Below are 21,953 nucleotides of genomic sequence, written 5' to 3' on the forward strand. Positions count from 1 at the left end.
CATAGGAAGCAGGAGCACAATTTATCCGACTCAGTTTCATGTGCTGGAGCGCCTGCTCCTCTGTTGTTAACACTCCAAAGTTCCGTCTTCTAACTCCGAGGTGCCCAAGCCTGGAAGGTCATCTGTCACTCCACTCTTCTGGTTCTTAGATGTGTTCTTCAGCAATATGCACCCTGGCGGTCACTCTAACTATTTTGTTCATTTGATGTATGTTTTTTGGTTATTTGTTTTTTGTTTTTCCCATACCACCAAGCAATTCTCCGACATCAGCTGGGTGTCCTACAATTCACCTCAATTCTGACACTATATGGAGATAGCATCAGATCCCACAGGTTCAGGTCTCAATCCTACAAAACTGTCCCCCTCCTCCACTTCAGACACCAATCACAAATCCAGGACCTATACTTCTGACTGACCAGCTGTAAATTGGAGATTCCAATGACCCCCTTCTTGGGTTCGATTAATTTACTAGAATGGCTTACAGAACTCAGAGAAATGTTTACCTGATTTTACCAGTGTATTATAAAATGAATATAATTCAGGAAAAGCCAGATAGAAGAGATCATTGGGTAAGGTATGTGGGAATGGGCGAGGAGCTTCTATGTCCTCTTCCAGGATGCATTGTCCCCAAAATATCCATGTATTCACTAACCCGCAGGCTCTTCAAAACCTGAAACTTGTATTTATTTTTATTTTTATTTTTTTATGGAGGCTTCATGACAGGCGTGACTAATTAAATCGTTGGTCATTGGTGATTGAACTCAACCTCTGGCCCCTCTCCCCTCCCCAAGATAGTGGGGTGGGAGTGAAAATTCCAACTCTCTAATTACAGTTGTTGGTTCCCATGGCAACCAGCCCTTTCTTAGGTCACCTCTGTTTCCAAAAGTCTCCTTCATTCATATAACAAAAGACATTGTTCACTTGCCTTACTTAGGAAATTTCTAATGCTTTAGGAGCTCCAAACCAGGAACGGGATGAAGAACAAATAATATAACTCATTATAAATCACAATATCACAGTTCATTATTTCAATGATTATGCCATTTGTTTTAATACGTCTACTTCATCATTTCGATACCACTTCTTGCCTACATCATATGGCCAATGTTTTCACAATTCTTTATATTGATTATACTTATTTTAAATTACTGGTCACTCCTTTCCAAAGATTCTGTTAGTTGGTTTTTGTTTCTGGCCCTCTGTCTCTGTGGTGATGGATGTGCCCACTCGGCCCTGCCCTTATCTCAGCCGTGCACTCTTCCTTGGTGGTGTGTGGTTCTCTAGAGTCCTCTGCCAGGCCTTGCTCTGTGTCCTTCCCAGTGAGACAAAGCAGGGCCAGAGAATAAACCCTGACAAGAAGCATCTCTGGTCCCAGAGACCCAGGAATGAAGATGACTATCACTATGAGCTGTCGCCCATCGGGAAACCGGTTGTTAGAGAGAAGCGGCCCCAGAGGGAGGACACCCTTGGAGTGGCAATACAACAACCCTGGGAGTGGGGGCCGGGGGAGGATGAAGCAGCCAACATCTGAGAGGGCTGAAGTCCACACGTGTTCCAATTTGTGTGGCACAGGAGCATGTCCTTGCTATTGTGAGGCCCAATCTTTCTTTACTGCAGCTACCTTGTGTTCAAGGCCGTGCCGGAGGGGAGTGTGGACTCCATCACTTGGCAGATGTGACATGCTCTTACCTCCCAGCTCATGGCAGCAGTGGCCTATAAGTGTATGTACCATGTAAAATGCTGTAGGCATGTGTATTTGTCCTTGTTGAAAATAAGGGTTATGATATTTTCAGATTCTCAAAGGGTTCATTACCAAAAATGAGTGAGAAAGCCATACTATGATTGAAAACATGACAGAATGTTTAGAAAGGGAAGACATTGGTCACAAAGGATGCTGCTGACAAAGAGAAAACAGTTGACAGCTGTCAGCTGTCTCTCACAGCTAGCCCGTGGTATCCTTTGTTGACCATAAACAATTTCACAGAACGCCAACATAAAACAAGATCATTCTGTTATGAGACTCAAAGATCATTCCAAAATCATATCTAGACACAGATCAAAAAAAGTCACTCCAAGAACCACAAAAAATAAAAACATGCTCCTCTCCTGGCTAATATGAACATCTGCTGCTTCATTATAAAACACGTTTTTGTGTTGTTCCATATGTCCCTCCTCTTCTATAAAATTTATTAAAATAACTCAGCTATAGAATTCCTTGGCTTTTTGACAGTGTCCTATCCAGCGTAGACATCCATTCCTTAAACCTTCCCCCCAAATAACCTAATACAAGGCCAAATCCCATAAAAATCCACCCTGACAACCTGTTGCTGGAAAGTCATAAGACTTCCATTATATAAAATATCCCTGTTTATTTAAAAACTAAAAGTAAGAAAAAAAATCAATTCTATTTGAGGTTAGACATGTTCCTGGTGGTCTTTGCCTGGAGAGCACTGACACTTTCCATTCACTGTCTTCACTTACAGCATGTTCCTGTGGGAAAGAGAAAGGGGTTCAAAATCTTATTTTATAGGTATAAAAACTAAAGTTCAGTCAGAATAGGTGGTTTGTCTAAACTCACAGTCATGAGACCAAACCAAGCTTCTGGCTCTAAATCTCAAGCCATACTTCCCAAAAAGGACCACCCAAGACCCCTGCTTCCCAAAATGACTATTGTGAAGTCATCCTGGAGGCAATGAAGGCCCTGGCATGATGGGCTGCATGCCATGCACTGAGTGTGGACCAGAAAATGGCATTCCATGGCATGGACAAGACAGTGGAATCCTTGTTCACAGATGAAGAAATTGAGGAACTGAAGGAGATGGAACAAGGTCGCACAGCTAGGAAGTGATAGAGCTGGGATTCCATCCCTGGCTAGAGGATGAGTGTAGGGGGCCAGGTAGTCCTCCTACACATCAGAGAGGTAGTTTCTCTGCAGCCTCTTGGCATGAGCTGGATGTCTGGTAGAGGTGCCAGAGAGGAGGTAATTCTGGGAGGGACCTCAGGTCCAGAAAAAATGCATGCAGTGGCTGTATCTCTGAGGCAAACTGCAGAGCCAGTAATCGGGGGCTGATGAATGTGAAGAGGAGTGTCTCATATGTGAAAGGCCTGCTGGAGACCGTGGAGAGCAGAAGGGACTCATAGCTGAGCAATGCCCAGAGCAGTGGCTCAACAGTTGGATGAACTTCCCACCCAGATGCCCATCCCTTCTCAGCCCAGTTCCAGGAAAGGTCAGTGTCTGTAGGGTAGCTTCCTGACCTCTGGACTAAATGTGCAATACAAGCAAGCTCTGTAATCAAAGCAACACTTCCAGCATGACTTGGATTCGGCTACCTCATTTCACCTCCTGCCATTTGGAGAAGGAACCATAAGAAGATTTGGCTGCTAAACAGTAGGGAAGAGAGATGAACAAGTTGCCTGTGACCCTTTTTAGGCCCTGGATTTCTTGGTCTCCATTGTTAGCTTTATGCATGTGGTTCTCTACAGCCCTGGACATTTTTCATGCGCAGAGATGGGCCAGCAGGAAGTAAAAAAACCAGGTCTTTCACATGCCAAGGACAGTCCAATTGGAAGAGACCTAGAAGGAAATCTCATACACATTCCTTTTGGTATTTGGAGGCCTCTATAGTAAATACCCTTACTATAGGTCTCTGCAACATCTGTATGAAGCTTCCACGATGGGCTCCCAGACCATCCTAAGCTAATATGACATTGCATTGCAGCTCTATTAGAAACCTTCAGAATAACTCCACTGTGCTTCATAAAATTATTGTTCCACTCCTTCTAGATTGTCTCTCTTGACCATCATCACATGGTTCAAGCCATTTACCCACAAGACGCCCATTAGCACCCCTGCGATTATTATTTTGCTTGTATTTCCTATCTCATTTGAATGGCACCCAGATATTCAAGTCAGAAATCCGTGTGTCTATAAAAATTCCTTCTTCTTTTTCACCATTTCACATAAATTCCCAAGTTCCACCAAATGTATCCTGCAGATGTTCTCAAAGGTGTCCACCTTTTGATCCATCTGCCATTATCCTAAGTCTGACCACCATCATCTGCTGCTTAGATGACAGGAAGAACCTCCTTGCAAGTCCGATTTTTCCTTTATCTGCTCACCTCCAATCTTTCCCCACGCTGTAGTCAGAACAAGCTTTGAAAATTCAAATCTGATCATCCATCCTCTATTGAAATTCCTCTAATGAATCTTTGGAGGAGGTCCAAAGTCTTACAAAAAATTATAATTCTATTGCCAACCTGTTCATGCCATATTTCTCACCTCTTGGATCTCACACTTTAAAGCCCAGTCACAATAGTATTAGCATTGGCAAAGTGGCCTACTTTGTCTCACTTTCAAGCTATTGAACAGACTATTCATCTTGAGAAACTTGGATAAAGCCCTGAAGGAAGCAGGGATAATGTTTGGAATCACCACAATTTCTTTGAGACTCCCTTTAGAAAACTTTTCTTTTGAAATAATTTTTGTCTCACATATAAGTTGAATAAATAGCAAAGAAAAGTCTCACATACACCTCATTGATCATTCACTAATGATAGATCTAACATATTATAGTACAAGTATCAAAATCAGGAAAATGACATTGGAACAAATCAATAAGATACAAATCTTATTCAGATTTTACCATTTTTTACCAGCATTCGCACTTTTTTTTCTTCTGAGTTTTCCATATTTTATTTATCTATTTACTTGCTGGAGGACAATTGGGTTATTCTCAGCTTTTTTTTTTTTTTATCATGCCTTCGGATGACTATGGATATGAGACCCTGATGTAGAACCATCCAGCCAAGCTATTTCTGCATTCCCGACCCATGGAAACCATAAGAGATAACAAATGATAATTGTTTTAGGTATCGGGATGACTTGTTGCACATAGTTACTAGAACAGGCTCAAAACCTTTATTTGACAAATTAGGCAAGCCCATGGAAGAGTGGTTTTGCCCAAGGTTGATAGAAATATAGTGTAGAACCCAAACTTCTAGATTCTGAGCTGAGTCTTTCCATGTCCTACCTTGAATGCAGGGTCTGGCCTGGCCTGGCTTCTGGAAGCTAGATTCACCAGAGTCAGAGAAGTTTCGCTCCCCACCTCTCCCTGCCCCGCAGCCCCCATTTAACATACGTCGGGCTCTCGGTTGGAGCCAGGGTTTTAAAAAAAGCTGTTATTAAATTGTTTTAGGAATAATTAGTACTCACCAAATCTCCATCTGTTCCTCTATATCTTCAAGCTTCCTTTGAAGTTAAGTTTGGATGTGTGACTAGTTCTGAACAATGGCATTAAAAAGAAGTGATGTCAATTCCATGCCAAAATATTTAAGAGTTGCTGCATTACCCTCAGCTTTCTCCTTTTTAGCTTCAGTAATCTGGAAATTACCTATTTCAGAGACTATAAGATGCAGCCTGGATCCCCGAGTTACTGTTTGGAAGACAACTTCCCTGGAGAGCCAATGGACAAAAAGCAGACCTTGTATGAACCAAAAATAAACCAAAAAAATTAAACGAAAAAAAAAAAAAAACCCTTCCAAAATGTGGTATTTACATATAATGAAATATTATTCAGCCTTTAAAAAAAGGAATTTCTGATATATGTTGCAACGTGGATGAATCTTGAAGACATTATTCTAAATTAAATAAGCCAGTCTCAAAAAGACAAATATTATATAATTTCACTAATATAGGCACCTAGAGTAGTCAAATTCATAGAGACAAAAAGTACAACAGTAGTAACCAGAGGATAGGGATTGGAAATTATTGTTTAATGAGTAGAGTTTTAGTTACAGATGATGAAAAGTTCTGGAGATGGATATTGGTCATGGTTGCACAACAATGAGAAGGTACTTAATGCTGCTGAATTGTACACCTAAAAATGGTCAAAATGGTAAATATTGTTAAACAAAATGTTGTCTATATTTTATCATAGTAAAAAATATAAAAATAAAATGACTAGAATATAATATCATAAAATATAAATCATATATATTAAAAAAAACAGCAGCCAATAGCTTAGAGAGTGACTAGGTGAGACTGCTTTAGATAAAATAATTGAGACAGGTTTCTCTGAGACAGGGATATTTGAATAGAAGAGCCAGACAGCGATACAGTGGAGAGGATGTCCAGCCTGGGAGAATGTCAAGTGTAGAGCCTGAGGCAAGAGTGCTCTTGGTGCGTTAAAGGCAGCAAGGGGTCTGCTGTGCTCCTGTGGATGATTGTGTGTGTACGTGCACGTGTCTGTGTGTACAGTTGGTGTGCACGAGAGTGTGGGTGTATTCCTGGGTATCTTTATGTTTCTCTGTTGAAAATAATGATCTCAACATGATGTATAAGTGAACCTATTTATGGTTGCTCAGCAATGAGAACTGTCAAAATGAATGGCAAATTGAAGGAGGATTTGTGTGGTATTAAAGCAAACAGCTGCCAAACACTGTGCCAGGAGCCTCTGGGGATATGCTAAGAAAAGTTTAGTGCAGTACTAAGAGGAGTTGTTTATTAATCTGGGGTTGAGGGCCAGGCTGATCGGGCCCTGCAGTTGCCAAGTCCGGCCTCCTTCCTCACCCTGAGGCATCTGCCAGAGCCCATGGCTGGAGGGCCAGCTTCCTTGTCTCCTCATCTCCGCTCTGCAGAAACCCCAGTAAGTCCTTTCTGGTGAATGGATCTGGGGTCCTAGATATTTCTAAGGACTTGACTTGACCTTGGAGGTCTAGAGAAAGCTTTCTGGTGGGTGGAGGTGGGGAGGTGGCAGGCAGAAGTCATGTGAGTGTGTTGGAGGTGTCTTTCTCTGCTTATGCTAGGGCACTTGTAACTTACCTAGATTTACCTGACCATTTGAAAATGAACTGCCTTCATTTTCAAAGAGAGCCTTGAAGAATCAGACTCATGAAGTTGGGCTACTGAGGTTTCCTAAAAAAGGACAGCTTTGAAGGACAGATGAAATGCTAAGATTGAGAAATGGGAAGAGTAGTCAAAGCAGGTGGTCTGATGGCCAGTGTTTCTGACTAACAGAACACAGGGGATCCCTGTCAGGAACTGGAAAGGGATCTGGAACCCTGCCAGGGCTGAGGTAGTAAGAAATTTCCAGAGAAAATTCTACCCTTAGTTAGTCTCTCTCTTGCAATGAGAAATAAAACCTCAACAAGAAGCACACTCAAGTTAATTCCATGCTGAGTTAATGACTAGCAGTGATCCTTTCTCTCTGGATCACCAGTCTGCAGTTGAGTGCCTGTCATTCAGCCAATTATGGTTAACTGGTCCTGGAGAACAGTGGTCTGCACAGATATGAGAATGGGATGTAGGTAATAGATGGGCCCAAAGGGGAAAGCTGGGGAGAGAGGGAATTTTTACACATTCCTAGGTCTCCATTCACCCCCGCTCCCCACACCCAGCTAACAGGCATGAGTGTGCTGGCAATATGTAGGCCTATTTCCCCTCACAAAAGCCATGGGAAGCATACTCACAACCTCTAGTTGGGCACTCGTGACCTGCTTCCTAGGTCCCCCATCGCATGTTGTTGTAACTACCTTTGTTAAAGTACTAATCACATAAAGAGGGAATGTTTGGTAAATACACGTTGATTAACTGAACAAGATGAGATAATCTTCCCTGACTTTTTATACACCAAGGTGAGGACTATGTCCCTGTTTCCATCGCTTCCTTTTCTTCTCCTGAGTGTGGTGACAGCATCTTGCGTGGAAACAGAAACCTGTGAGAACCTCCAGAAGACCTGCCCTGTGATCGCCTGTGGTTCTCCAGGCATCAATGGCTTTCCAGGCAAAGATGGACGTGATGGTGCCAAGGGAGAAAAGGGAGAACCAGGTACAGCTTAAGCTGTTCTACTTCAGTAACTCTTTACCTTCCAGACAAAATTGCCTGGGGATGTGAGGAGAATAATGTCCTATTTGTATAGGGTGTATTTCTCAATTACATATTATAATTGAAAATATATACATCTCTGACTCTTCGGCATTCCAGACTTCTACACAGGAGTTAGTGACACATGGTTGTCCTGCTTGCTCAGGGAATTGGCCCTCAAGGCATGCCATCTCATGGGACACAGATTTCCTTCTCTGGGTCATTGGAAGTAGTGGCTTAGAAAAGTTGGCCCTAGGTTAATGTCTTCCTCCTCCTGGGAAAGGATTAGGTCTCAAACACTTGGAGAAACAGAGCAAAAACACAGACACTGATTTATGTTTATTTTATCTTCCACCAGGGCAAGGACTCAGAGGCTTGCAGGGCCCTCCTGGAAAGTTGGGGCCTCAAGGGATCTCAGGGACTCCTGGGTTACCAGGAGCAGTGGGCTCAAAAGGAGACCCTGGAATATGTCTGAGTAAGTAGATTATTTCAGCAAGGTCTAGGCTGAGGGTGCACTGGATCCTGGGACTTCCAGTAACAGGTGGGAGCACCCCTTCCCCTGTTGCTTCATGGGAAGATACCCAACTCTGCTCCCTGACTCAGCACCCTCAGCACTCTCTAGGTTACTTGGGGTCTCATGGTATTCCTATCTGTGCCCGAATACAGGCTTATAGACTCCTTTACAGTGCCACTCTGTCACCAAGTACCCCTGGAATGAGCTGGGCCCTGGCTCTCCTTTAGCTGACACAAAAAGGAGAAAACAAGTCAGCTCTGTGTTGGGTTTGTTATGCCTATTTTCACAACAGGAGCTATACAAGGTGTGTCAGTTACCTTTTACATTATCACCAGCAAAAAACACAGTCACACTCCTATGGATCCGGCAAGTGATTTCTCTGTTGCTCTCAGATGGACTCACTCCTGTGTCTGTGGTCAATTCATGACCAATGGTCTCACATGTCTTGCTGTTCAGTTGTCAGCTGGAGTGATGTAGGTAATTGAGCCACAGGTCTCTTATCCTTCACTAGGCTAGCTGGGGCTTGTTCCCATAGAGGCGATTACGGGTTCCCCAAGAGTAGAAAGAGTAAAAGCTTTAAGGCCTTCTGAAGGCTTAGCATATGTACATTTTTGCCTCCGTCACACTCAATTTGTCATGACCAGTCACAAGGCCACCAAGATTAAAAGAGCAGAGAAAGAGACTCCATTTCTTAAGGAGAGAAGCTACACCATATTGAGGCCATTTTTGCCATCTATTACAGATGACTTGCTTCTTCCTCTCTCATTTCCCCCACCACTTAAATAATGGTCAACTCACAAAAATCTTGGTTTACTGATTAATAGAGTAAACTCTGGGAAAAACAAAAATAAAAAAAGAGCAACAAAAATAAAACCTTCCTAAAGACAAAAGCCTGTACCTTTTTTAGTCAATGTTCACCAGCACATAATTATTCCCTAAGAGATTTTTCTTTTTATTTTTCTTTCTTTCTTTTTTTTTAATCCATGATAGAGCTGTTTATTTTGGAGAAAAACAATTAGTGAATAACGTGGCATATGGGATGGTACCATGCTAGGTCGTTGGGGAGTACATGTGTGTGGACATGCATGTGGGTGAGTATAAATGCGCAATGTGTCTATAGATACATTCAACAGGTAAAGAGTGATGTTTTGGGCTGAATGGAAATAGAAATACTTTTTTTCTTCTTGATACATTTTTTAAAAAATTTCTTCAAACAGCAAATATCAATGTTAATTTTTTAAAAATTTTATAAGGGTACCCTATTCACTTGTACTTCTGAAACTCCTTCTCAACAAAGTTCTTTCACTTTATTTTAATTTTCTAGATTGTGATACCAGCCAGGCTGCTTCAGAAAGAGAAGCTCTGCGATCAGAATTGGGCCAAATCAAAAAGTGTAAGCCTTCTCTCTTACTTTTCAGGCAGCTTGAAGTTTGGGAAAGTGAAAGGCAAGGAATATTTATTAAATACATACCATTTCCTACTACCTGAATAGGCATTTCTCATATTCTGATCTCAGGAACGCCTTACAATCTTTTGGTAGAAATGGAGGCAAAGAAAAATTACATAATTTGCTCAAACACACAGAGCTATTAAGTGGCAGAGGTAGTTTATAAACTGAAGTCAATCTGACTGTAGAGACCCTGATCCTGTGCTCTTTACTCAAGTTATTTTTGGGGTAAAATTTATTTGTCTTCTAGAACTGTGACTCAAAAGGTTAAAGACATTTGTTCCAGTCTGTCCTTTCAGGTTAGGTTTGCTAGATTTAACAAATTAAAACAACTTTATTGTTGTTCAACAAAAAAGAGGGCACTCAGTTAAATTTGAATTTCAGGTAAAGAACAATATTTTTAGTGTAAGTATGTCCCCCGAATTGCGCAGGTAATAGTTATAATAAAAAATTGATTATTTACCTGAATTCAAATTTAACTGGACATTCCATATTTCATGTGGCAATTCTAGTGTAGAAGCCTTCATCCAGAAAAATACCTTGGGCTGGGCTTAAAGACAAGCCAGTGTCACCCATATTTTCTCACTTAGGGCTGATCTTCTCTCTGGGAAAACAAGTTGGGAAGAAGCTCTTCTTAACCAGTGGTGAAAGTATGACCTTTGATAGAGCGAAGGATCTGTGCACCAAGTTCGGGGCCTCTGTGGCCACCCCCATGAATGATGAAGAGAACCGGGCCATCCGGAATGTAGCCAGAGAAGTGGCCTTCCTGGGCTTCACAGACATGGAAAATGAAGGTCAGTTTGTGGATCTGACAGGAAGGAGTATAACCTATGTAAATTGGAATGATCATGAGCCCAACAATGCTGGCTCTGGAGAACACTGTGTGACGATCCTGACAGATGGCAAGTGGAATGACGTGGCCTGTTCATCCTCTCTTTTGGCAGTTTGCGAGTTCCCTGTCTGAGGGGGCCCATCCCTCAGACCCTACTGTCCCTTTACCTCATCTAGGACCACAGTCTACTTTGAAAGATAAATCTACATCAATTTTACCATACCCAGTATTGATTTTTCCCTTAGTGGGGAATCAGAAAAATAAAAAAAAATGGATTGAATGATGAAATATATAGAGGTGAGAAATGGTACCATAGAGTTTCTGGTTCAAACCCAATTATTAATAATAATCACTATCAACAACAATAAAATCATAACAGTAGTAGTAATAGCGGTGATAGTAGTAGTACTGATCATGTATTTTTAATGTTTACTATGAATCAGAACCTATATTGTGCATCTTACATTAATTATTTACATCATTCATATAATCAATGTAATATTAGTATCATTTATATATTTTTAATTATACCATGCACTTTTGTTTGAGTAACGTTAACTTGTTAAGGTATACAAGTAAAATGGATTTGTTTTTCCATTTACTCTGAGTACTTGTGTTTTGTTGAGCCTTCCCTTTTCTTTGGGTTGAAGGTTCTACTAATGATATCCTTCCCTCAACCTAATTCCATAGCTTTTGGCCAGTCTTAGCTATTAAGAGGATCTATTTTGTTGCTTTCTCTCTGAACATTATTTTATTTTTTTAATGAGACACTAAACTACGAAAAGAACATAAATTTCAAGTGAAATGATTACTGAATTTTCACATATATATGCACCGATGTAACCAACTTCTTGATTAAGGTACAGGATATTTCTAACATCCCAGAAACCCCGTCATAACCTCTTCTAGTTGAGGTTTATTCCCAAGATAAATACTCTTCTGACTTCTCTTACAATATTAAATTTGTCTATTTATGAACTCCATATAGATGGAATCATTTATACACACATGCTTTTTTATATCTTGCCTTTTTCATTCAAAATTGAGTCTATGAGATTTATTCACGGTGTTACTACAGCAAGAGTATTCATTTTCATTGCCATGTATGTTTCCACTATATAAATATACCTCAGTTTATCTATTCTATTGTTAATTGACCATTGGACTGCTTCCAATTTTTGATCATTAAGAAGAAAAACTCATAAAAATTTCTGTAGTTGTCTTTTGGTAGACATGTGCACTAATCTCTCTCAATTATTTATCCAGGAGTAGAATCGGTGGGTCATGGAGTAAGTATGTGTTTACCTTTCCAAAGTGATTATATAAATTTACACTCCCACCAGCAACTCTCTACCTACTTGTAAAGAGTTGATGTTTTTTAGTCTTTTTTAATTTGGGGACATTCTCATGTGTTTAAAACGATATCTCACCATGGCTTTTACTTTCTGTTTCCCAGACACATAATAATGTTGAACACTTTTTCATATGCTTATTGGGTATTTGCATATCTTCTTTTGTGAAGAATCTCTTCAGGTTTTTCATATTTTATTTAAGTATCCAGTATCTTTCTTATTAATTTGTAAGAGTTATTTTTGTATTCTAAATATAAGTCCCTTTTGTTTCTATGTATCACAAATATTTTTCAAATTTGTGACTTGTTCTCAGTATCGACTTTTGATGAACAGAAGTTCTTAATTTTAACAAAGTCCAATCTATCAATATTTTCCTTCATATCTAGTACTTTTCTGGGCCTGTTTAAGAAATCTTTGCATAGTCCAAAATCATAGATATTTTTATGTTTTTTTCCCCATAGTAGCTTTATTGTTAAACCTCCTATCTATTCCTCTTAGTTATCCACTTGATACAGCATTATTACTGGAATGACAGTTCTTCCTCCCTGCCCAGTGAATTAGAGTAGTGCCTTTCTATCAATTAGGTGACTACATATGTATGGGTCTGTTTCTGGGCTTTCTGAACCAGTACATTAGAAGAAATATTTTAGACTGCAATCACCAAATATTCCAGTAACAAAAGAGCTGGGACACAATTTCAGTACACCCCAGAGCTGACATTCGGAGACTGATGATGTGGGCATTAGAGTATCCTGCCTTCTGTGGGGTGAGCACCCTGACATTGTCATTATGTAAGCAGAGACTGGAGCATCTTTTATGTGACTGAAATAGAGTAGTGGATGTTAGAACTGTTGAAAGATAAGCTGAGGCACATTTAAATTTACGGAGTTTATCTGAGCAAACATTGATTTGAATTGGGAGCACCATACTGAAAAGTAGTTAGGAGTACTCTGCTGACAGAAGTGAAGGGAAAGGATTTCATAAAGACGTAGAAGCAAAGCAAATAAGTTACTTGATTAGCTATTGGTAAGTTGTTGCCTTCTTTGGGAAAGCCTAGTTGGCTGTTTGCCACTGTTCTTAGGTTTCGTTTTCTGGGATTCCAGGGCAGTGACTGGCCTTGGTTCCGGTTTCGTTAACATAAGCTGCCAAGGTGTGACAGCCACCTCAGCCTAACGGCCTCCTTATTTAATTACTTGAACAATGCTTAGTAAAACTAAAAATAATTTTGTTTCGATCAAGATGCTACATGGAAAACCACATATATACAAGAGGTTAAAGAGCAATTTCATCAGAAATATATATATATATATATATATATTGCATTTTGAAAAGTTCAAATTGTATAGCTTTATACAATGACAACATATTCTGATAAACTAAAAAATGTTGAAATTCAAAGTTATTAATGATGACTACAGTCTGGTGTCAGTTTCCTGAATTCAATTTACGTGTTTTTTTTTTTTTTTTTTTTTAATATCTGGCTTTGATTGCACAATATCAGAATACTGAGTGACATGGGTAAATATTTTTAAAAGATAGCTGGCTGCAAGATGCATTCTGGGGATCTCCTTAGTTCAACTCTACTTTTCGACTTAAACAAATACCATAGGCCCTGGCCCCGGCCCCCTCATAAGGCCCTGACCCCACTCATAAGGCCCTGACCCCACTCATAAAGACAGCCTGACATCGGGGCAGCAACAAGCACTTTTCTGCAGTGGAAGGAGCCCTGATGGCAGTTCACACAGCAGTCCAAGAGCTATTCTCTGCCCCCAAATGCCAGTAAGGGTTGTGACAGAGCTAGATCTACACACGTGCAGTACTGACTTAGAAGGATGACCCTGGCACAGAAGCTGCACGCCACTTACAGAAACTAATATACCTTTTCTTTTTTTTTTCTTTAAGGAAGTCATTGTGATTTATTTCTTGTGTCTTAAGATTCGTTTTCTTGATAGCAGCCTCTTTTTTGTATATTACATATTTTTTAAAATTTTGATAAGATACACATAACAAAAGTTACTATCTTAAACATTTTTAAGTGTGTAGTTCAGTGGTATGAAAAGATACTCAACATCACTTATCATCAGGGAAATGTAAATCAATGGGATATCACTCCACACTTATGAGAATGGCTATTATCAAAAAGTAAAAAGATAACAAATGTTGGAGAGGATGTGAAGAAGAGGGAACTCTTGTATGCTATTTGTGGGAATGTAAATCAGTGTAGCCTATACAATGGAAAATAGTATAGAGATTCCTGAAGGAATTTTAACTATAACTACCATACAGCAATTGCATTTGGGGGTGAATATCCAATAGGAATAAAATCACATGAAAGATATCTGTATTCCCATGTTCATTGCAGCATTATGCACAATAGCCAAGATATGTGAACAACCTAATTTTATCTGTTGACTGATAAATGGATAAAGAAAATTTAAGACAAGCACACACACACACACACACACACATTCACACTCGCGCACATACACACAGGAATATTAGTCAGCCTTAAAAAAAAAATCTTGCCATTTAGGAACCAGTATATCTTAGAAAAAACAGCTCCTCAGGAAAGTGTCTGGGTCTCCACAAGGGATATGTGAGTTTGCGAGAATCATCACACTTTGGGACAGCCAAAGCTGTGCCTCTAAAACTGCTATTTTTATTTCATTCTGCCCTCCCGGGTCAGAGGCAGTTCAAAGTCACAGGTCATTTTTATCACGTACAGTATTGCTCAGTAATATTTCCCAGGTTTCCAGGGAAATAGAATGTTAATCCAAGGCTAAAATTCATAGAATAAGAGAAAGGGTTTTGCTAATCCTTTACTCAACACAGTGTCATTTCAAAAACTAGTGTTCTCAGACTGTTCCATAAGAAAGAGGAATTGAAACTTAAAATGACACGATATGAACATGCCTCTAGAAGTTATTGTTTCACCTGATTATTAGGATCATGACAAGGACAGGCAAAGGCAAGCACTGAGGTCTATTTTGGCATTGCCTAGCATTTCAGTGAATTCACCGTAAGAGGTTCACAGAACTGAACCAATGTAAACAAAGGCTGGGAGTAGAACCTATCAGGCTAAATTTCTAAAATGACCAGAGCAGCAATGGACTTTCTAAGTGATAACACATTTCTGAGAAGTTCAAATTAACACAGAAGTCTTTTGGAATAATTTTGTTTCCAGTTTGACACAAAGACATCTTCACCTAGCAGACTAAGCAATTGTGTGGATCTCCAAATTTAGTTCATGCCACACGTTTGTGCCAGGGTTAATTTTACTTAGTTTTATAGCCTTTACTATATGTTTCAAAAAATAAATTCAAATCTCACCTTTGCGGAAGGCCAGGAATACTTCTCTGCATCCCCGATATGTCCCAAGACAGCATGGAGACCATTGCCGTGGAGGGGAGTGGGTTGCCGGCAGGGGTTTCCCAGAGTTCTCTCCACCTGGGATTTGATCACAGGCCCCGGGCAGGATGCGTGGCCTGCTCACTGCCTAGAAGGCTTCCTCCTTAGGAGGAAAGCCCGGTTAGTCCTCTGGAACAGTAGACCTCAGGAAAGGAATCTAGAAAATAGAAGGTCAGGAGACCATACTACAGCTGGCATTCCTGTGTTTTCTTGTCAATGATAATTCTTCACGGCAGAAAAGCTTATAGAACATCTTCGAGGATTTCAAACCTCATTAAATCATCTGTTATAATTCTGGGTCATTTTAATATCCAGACAATTCTTTAAAAAATGGGATTCTTAATTCCTTAACACTGTATTTTATGGCTTTTGTTCTCCCAACATTAGCACACATTCTCCAGGTCACACGCATACTGTCAATACCAGCAAGGCACCTCTCAGTAGTGTGAGTGTTAAGCATCCCACACTCTAACCACCACCTGCAATCTTTTCAGCTCACTTCTTCCTGGAACCAAGTTCTAATATTTCGGACTTCCTGGGATTATATAATCCTCAATTTTATATCATCTTTTCACTTCCCCTTACTGCTCTCACAGCCTAATTTCCCTCCTACACAGCTTAGATAGCAAGGTTAATCATTATAAACACTCTTTCACAATTCCGACTTCTTATTGATTTATCTTCTCCTTCAAAACATTCTGGGGAAAAATCTCAATTGTGTTTCAATTCTACCCTTCATCGACTCCTTATCTGTCCCTGGGGAGCTGACTGTGGCTATAGAAAAATATACAAGCATGATGACACTCTCACTGTAATTTCATGACCTCTAACAACAAGTCTTAAGTGTCACCCAATAATCCTACTGCATTCACACTCTCAGATAATAACTTTAAACTGTATTCTCTTGTCTTCCACATTTTGTCCCCTATCTTCAGTCTTATCTAAAGATCTTGCTTCTTATTTCACTGCAAAATTGAAATAATCAGACAATAAATTCCTAGATTTCTCCCAATCGAACCTCCCAATCCAATTACATAAATGACCACTAACTCTGACTTCGTCCTCTTATGACAGGTGAGCTGTATGTCCTCCCTTTTAAGACCAAGCCAGTTACTTTTGTACTAGATCCTACCACCTCTCAGTGACCTCAAGGATATCTTTGCTTGAACCAATTTGCTTTATCAGTTTTCAGTTTTATTTTTTTTCTTTCTCTGCTCTTTCATTCTCAGCAGGTGTAAACATAGCATAAAATATTTTATTTGAAAAAATTTACTCTCAACCCAAGGATCCCGCTAGCTATGCTCCATTTCTCTAATCAATGTCCCCCAAAAGCAAAATTCCCTGAGAGATACCTTTACAAACTCTATGGTAGTTTTTTTCCAGCACAAATTCCTTTTCTTGAGAACACAAGAAGCAACATTTCCCAGCCTCCCTTGCATTTTGGGATAGGCCCTTCATCTGGATGAATATTTTGAGAGCCACAGTGGCCCAGGTTTCCTAGAGATGTGAGGCAAAGGTAAGGAATTTTAGACTAACTCATCCACCTCTCGCTGAGTGTCTTACATTAGTCCAGCCCCTTCTAGAGACTCACACAGAGCCAAAGGACAATAGATCTGGATGGGCCCAGGCCTACTGTATTCTCCACTTCATAGGCCAGCTCTCACACAAACCACACATTAGCCAATCTTTAATTCAAGTATAATTTATTGAGATCAAAGTAATTTTGGCTTTTCTCTTGTAATACTGCTAGATAGAAACATGAACAGAGAAAAGAACTTTACGTTTCAAATGTCTTTGTGGGATAAACTGCTCATAGGTAATATTGTGTTGCTTAGTCAGCTGACTCATCAAATAAAAACTTATTATTATGCTTTCTAGAGCGTGTAATTTAATGAGATAATTTACATAATCTGTTTTTCTAAATCTATCCTGATATTTATATTACTATCAAGATGCAAGATGAGAGAAAGTAAAATCATTTGCATAAAAAGAAATTTCTACCCTTAAAATAAATGTATAGAGAATTCAAAGATATTTTGAGGATAAAATAAGAAACCTGGTGACTGAAGACCATCATGGTATTTCAGGATTTTGACTATTAATGTTGTATGGAGGCTGACTGAAGCCAAGAAAAATCATATATCCATTTTTTTTTTAATGGGAATATCCACAAACAAAGATAAAAAAAGAGAAAGCTATGCTTTAGAAAGAAGACGGCTCATGTGGGTGCACCTAGCCTTCCTGGAGGAGATAGAGGAAGAGGAGCTCTTCTTGCTAGGAACTCCCCATCGAGACTCACAGTAAATATCTTATTGGAAAAAGAGGAAAAGAACAAAACGAAGATGATGGAGAAAGAAGTGAGGGAGGAGTGAGAAGAGGGTAGTCAAGGGGTGGGTCTCAACTGGTGGGCAGAGACCCTCTCTTCTCAGAGGAAGCACCATCCTGGGCACAAAGATTAGAGAGGCAGTTCTCCTGACCAAATGCTCCACTGGCATCAGTAAATATATGAGAATTCAGTTCTAGAAGTTGCAGTTGAATTGCTCTTTTCCTTATTCTTTGTCTCCGATCTACGACCTCCTGTCTGACAATGATGAGGTTTCATTTAGCCTCCTGAGCTCTCAACCAGCCATCCAGAGCTTTTCCTTTCAGGGTCAGAATCTGCCACTGATAAGAAGAAATGGTTCTTTCCAGATGTAATTCAAGATCTTGGAATTGCTTTTGGTAGATCTCTTGCTCTTCAGTTTCAAGACTCATCGGGCCATTGGCTTCAAAACTTCCCACCTTCTTCTGTAAGTCAAAATCTTTCTTGACAGGTAATATCACCAGTTGTTGCTCCATTTCTTTTTGGTGATGCGATATAGTCAATTCATTTTCTTTCTCCTTAAGATATTTATCTGCCCTTTTGATGGAAGCTTCTATGTTCTGGGCACATTTGTGTTGACCTGCCAAGGGGGATTTCTTCCTTTTTTTGGCAATATTATTGTAGAATTTCTTTTTTTTTTTTATATCTTGAATGTTTAAAAGCACACTTGATAGTGCAGCATACCTCAGTTTTTTCCTCGATCCTTTTGCTGGGCCATCAACATGATCTCTACTACCTATTTCTCCTGATTCCAAGTTCTCACCCATGTCCTTCCCTTCTACAGAAGCTGCCATTTCTCTGATCTTAAGCCAATCATCGAGCAGAGATAATACCTGAGCCCTCACACAGGCCATAGAGTTCATTATGGAGAATCTGAGTCTTTTCAGTTGCTGGTAGAAGTTTTAAGGATGTTTTAGCTTCCTGCACTTGTATGCCAATGGCTTTCTGGTTTTGGTGCATAGCCTGGATCTTTCTTGCTGTCTCAGACAGAGGCTGTTCTTGGTCTGAACATTGAGAGTTTTTCTTTGTCCCATGTCTTACTATAATGCATATGATGTTCCTTACTGCTGGTTTGGGCACATTCAGATCATCGGCTGCTTCTGAGTTTTCACCTTCTTTCAACCCAGGATGAAATTTGTTAAGAGTGTTACATTTCACTATGGCTAGTGCTGAACTGCTACTGGAAGCTTCCTTGTCTCCCTGTACAGAAATCCTTTCTTTGAATGACTGCATAATTCTAGCTAAAAGAAAAAGAACTATAAAGACTTGAACTATTATAGCACAATCCGCTATCTCCCACTGATATCCAGGAATAGTGAGACTTGCTCCCATATCATCAGGGGCTTCTGTCATGAAGCACTCCAGGGTCTCCTGGGTTTGACAAAAGTACATATTCTCAGTAGGATGAAGTTCTTCCATTGTGGCCCAGTCTGACACAGGGGCACCTAGGGTTACCATGCCAGCTGGATCACACTACACCACGGGAATGAATGTTCTGAGTTCTACCCAGAACCAAACCTGCCCCAGGCAACTGGGGCAGACCATTTCTGCTGAGGGGCGGGTGAGTAGGTCCAAAGCAATAAAGAATTCACATGCCCTCCATGCTGTGCTTGGCTCTTTCTTTTCTTACTTAAACTTCCATTTTTGTGGCCCCATAAAGTCCACCCAATCCATCATGCACACCGTTCTCTCAGTCCCAAAATCCCCTTTTTCCACTGTCCACATGTGGGTCACACCCCCATCTTATAACTACTCTTTTCTCTCACTTGAGGGGTCTCAGTGCCCAAGGCAGGGCCTGGCCATGATTAGGTGCTCAGTACTCCATGTGTGTTTTGGTAAAGAATCAATGAACAAACTTTTGAATGAAGGAAGGCAAAAGCCATCCTTTTTCTTCCATGGAGAGTCACACTTCATGTTCTGCTAACCAGCAGACAGTCCAATGAGACACATTTATTGCTGTGGATGTAGCCTAGTAAAGGAATGTAAGTCAGAAGGTTGAACAATTTTTTAACATCAAGAGGCCGACCATGGGACATTCATCGGAATTCACCATCTTGGACTATAAAGAGATTTTCAAATTGTTTTTAAAAATAAAACACTGCAGTAGAGATCATTTTCTGAAATCTCATTTAAAAAAATAAAGAATGAAATTTTAAGTAAAATCAACTGCTTGGAAAATTCAGACATCTCCTAAATAATCTTTGGCTCCAAAGAGCCACTTAAAAACTACTGCCCACATTTAGAAAATACAATAAAAATAATTATAGTAATCTATATGATGGAGATAACATTATTCAATAAGAAAAAAAATCACATCATTTAACACTGAAGAATTTAAAAGAATTCTTAACAGAAAGTGTGGAAATAAATTGAGTGGTTGAAATATTTATTAAAAAGTTAGAAATTGAAAAATAAATATAATTTTACGGCCATGCTACCCTGAACAAGCACGATCCCATCTGATCTCGGAAGCTAAGCAGGGTCGGGCCTGGTTAGTACTTGGATGGGAGACCATCTAGGAAAACAAGGTGCTGTAGGCATACAAAATAAGGGAATGTAAGCTGACAAGGTCCTTGCAATCTGTGAAGTCAACCAAGGGTTGCATCACCTAAAAATAAGTAAATAAAAAAACAAACAAATAAAAACAAAGAACAATGAAAATATGAAAGGTTGGCACTGAATGTTCAGAGCTCTAAAAATGAGAATGATTGATACAAAAATCTAAGAGCCAATTGCAGGGATATTTTTCTTTTCCTTAGCATAGTTTTAAACAATGAGTGCCAAAGTACAAAACTGAAAATTAGAGTTAAAACTCAAAAAACATGGAGGAAAGTTAATCTTCAGAGACTTCTTTCAGAACCCATGCAGGAAGAAGGAAGAAGAGGCACTGTCAGCAGCTCTGGCATGAACTAATTCGCTATTCTCACTGCCACTTGTCACCAATCACCCCTGTCATCCCAGGTTAACAGGATAGTCACTCTGGGTTTTGTCACTCACATGACCTTTCTCAGGAAAGGAAATCAAACATGTCCATTAAGGCTATCTAGGTAGACTGAAGCTGAGAATGGGGCCTAGAGCAAGGCAGCTAAGACTGGGGCAGCACTTTCAGATGAGTTTTCTCTACAGAGGTTTCAGAGGCAATACTTTAAGCCTTACTTGTATTATTTTTGGTGTGAAAAATAACTGACAAATGTAATGATAAAATAGTAAGATTACAGATTTTGGATCTCAAGACCTCTATAGGAAAATGGTTATGGGGAATAATGGAAGCATGGACCTTCCTTCTGTAATGTACCTTCTCCTTCTACGGGATGGATAGATGGATGGATGGATAGACAGATGGATGAATGACAGAATGAGTGACCCAGGCACGAAACCTGTAATGGTCAAACCAGTGGATGTACAGTGCACTCTGTAGATTCTGTTGGTGGTTCCCACGAGGGGAGCTTAAAACTATGACGAAAAAGCCATATACCTCTAGGAAGTTTTAGGGGACATGTGAGGCAACCCCACATGCTTTGTTTATAAAAGCAGAGAGCACCATGTACTGATGTGGAAACTGAAGCTCAGAGAGAAGAATGGCATTGTTACCTAACCCCCTGAAGTTGCCCTCCTGTAATTCTCAGGTCAGGTCAAGACAGGCTGACCCCACTAGCCTGGGAAACAGGCGCTCCCTCTCTGCCACCTTCAGCCATTGATCCCCATGGGTCAAACAAGATGTTATGATTATCTTCCTCTTTCCCAAAGTGGCGAAACCTGGTTACTTTCTCCCCAGCAGAGCATGGCAATTCTGGTTTCCTCATGTCTGTGCTGATTCCTGTTGTTTTTAGGTATTTTAATTTTAGCCTTTCTCCTAGAGATATGAGTAGTATCTCATTGTGATTTTCTTTAGTATTTCCCTAATGACTCTGGAGGCTGATCACTTTTTCTTGTGCTTATCAAGTTTTGTACTTCTTCCTTAATTCATTTTCTTTTAGAGTCCTTAGCCCATTAACAAAAAATTTCTCTGCATTTTTTGGAGAGTCATGAGAATTTTTATATTATCTTAAAGACAAGTTCTTTCTCAGATGGATTTATGAATATTTTCTAACAATGTGGGGCTCATCTCCTCATTTACTTACTGGTGCCTTTTGATGAGCAGTGTTCAGTTATGATGAAGAATAGTCTATCCAGTCTT

At 39.9% G+C, this 21,953-nt stretch overlaps 1 protein-coding gene, 1 long non-coding RNA gene and 1 pseudogene across 2 annotated transcripts; 2 read left to right on the forward strand and 1 right to left on the reverse strand.

Annotated features, from left to right (window-relative positions):
- Nucleotides 1-847: 847 nt before the first annotated feature.
- LOC107515494 lies at nt 848-16,152 on the reverse strand. Its single transcript, XR_001598022.2, has 3 exons — nt 15,337-16,152; nt 5,213-5,280; nt 848-2,490 (listed from the first exon to the last, which is right to left on the reverse strand). It is a non-coding gene; the product is annotated as an uncharacterized LOC107515494 (long non-coding RNA).
- On the forward strand, nt 6,516-10,925 carry MBL2 (mannose binding lectin 2). Its single transcript, XM_016154355.2, has 5 exons — nt 6,516-6,644; nt 7,633-7,825; nt 8,220-8,336; nt 9,700-9,768; nt 10,413-10,925. The coding sequence occupies exons 1-5, from the start codon at nt 6,591-6,593 to the stop codon at nt 10,784-10,786; spliced, it is 807 nt and encodes a 268-aa protein (XP_016009841.2). The 5' UTR covers nt 6,516-6,590; the 3' UTR covers nt 10,787-10,925.
- Nucleotides 16,153-20,197: 4,045 nt separating the features above from the next.
- LOC118604499 lies at nt 20,198-20,316 on the forward strand (annotated as a pseudogene).
- Nucleotides 20,317-21,953: the final 1,637 nt, after the last annotated feature.

Source organism: Rousettus aegyptiacus, unplaced genomic scaffold, assembly GCF_014176215.1.
Source record: "Rousettus aegyptiacus isolate mRouAeg1 unplaced genomic scaffold, mRouAeg1.p scaffold_m13_p_6, whole genome shotgun sequence".
In the NCBI taxonomy this organism is placed as follows: Eukaryota; Metazoa; Chordata; class Mammalia; order Chiroptera; family Pteropodidae; genus Rousettus; species Rousettus aegyptiacus.

What these genes read in the sequence shown, in the direction of transcription:
- MBL2 (XM_016154355.2), top strand. Translation starts at nt 6,591, where the DNA reads ATGGCTGGAGGGCCAGCTTCCTTGTCTCCTCATCTCCGCTCTGCAGAA. An exon ending in TCCGCTCTGCAGAAACCCCA is followed by an intron (nt 6,645 to 7,632) that starts GTAAGTCCTTTC and finishes TTATACACCAAG; the next exon opens with GTGAGGACTATGTCCCTGTT. An exon ending in AGACCCTGGAATATGTCTGA is followed by an intron (nt 8,337 to 9,699) that starts GTAAGTAGATTA and finishes TTAATTTTCTAG; the next exon opens with ATTGTGATACCAGCCAGGCT.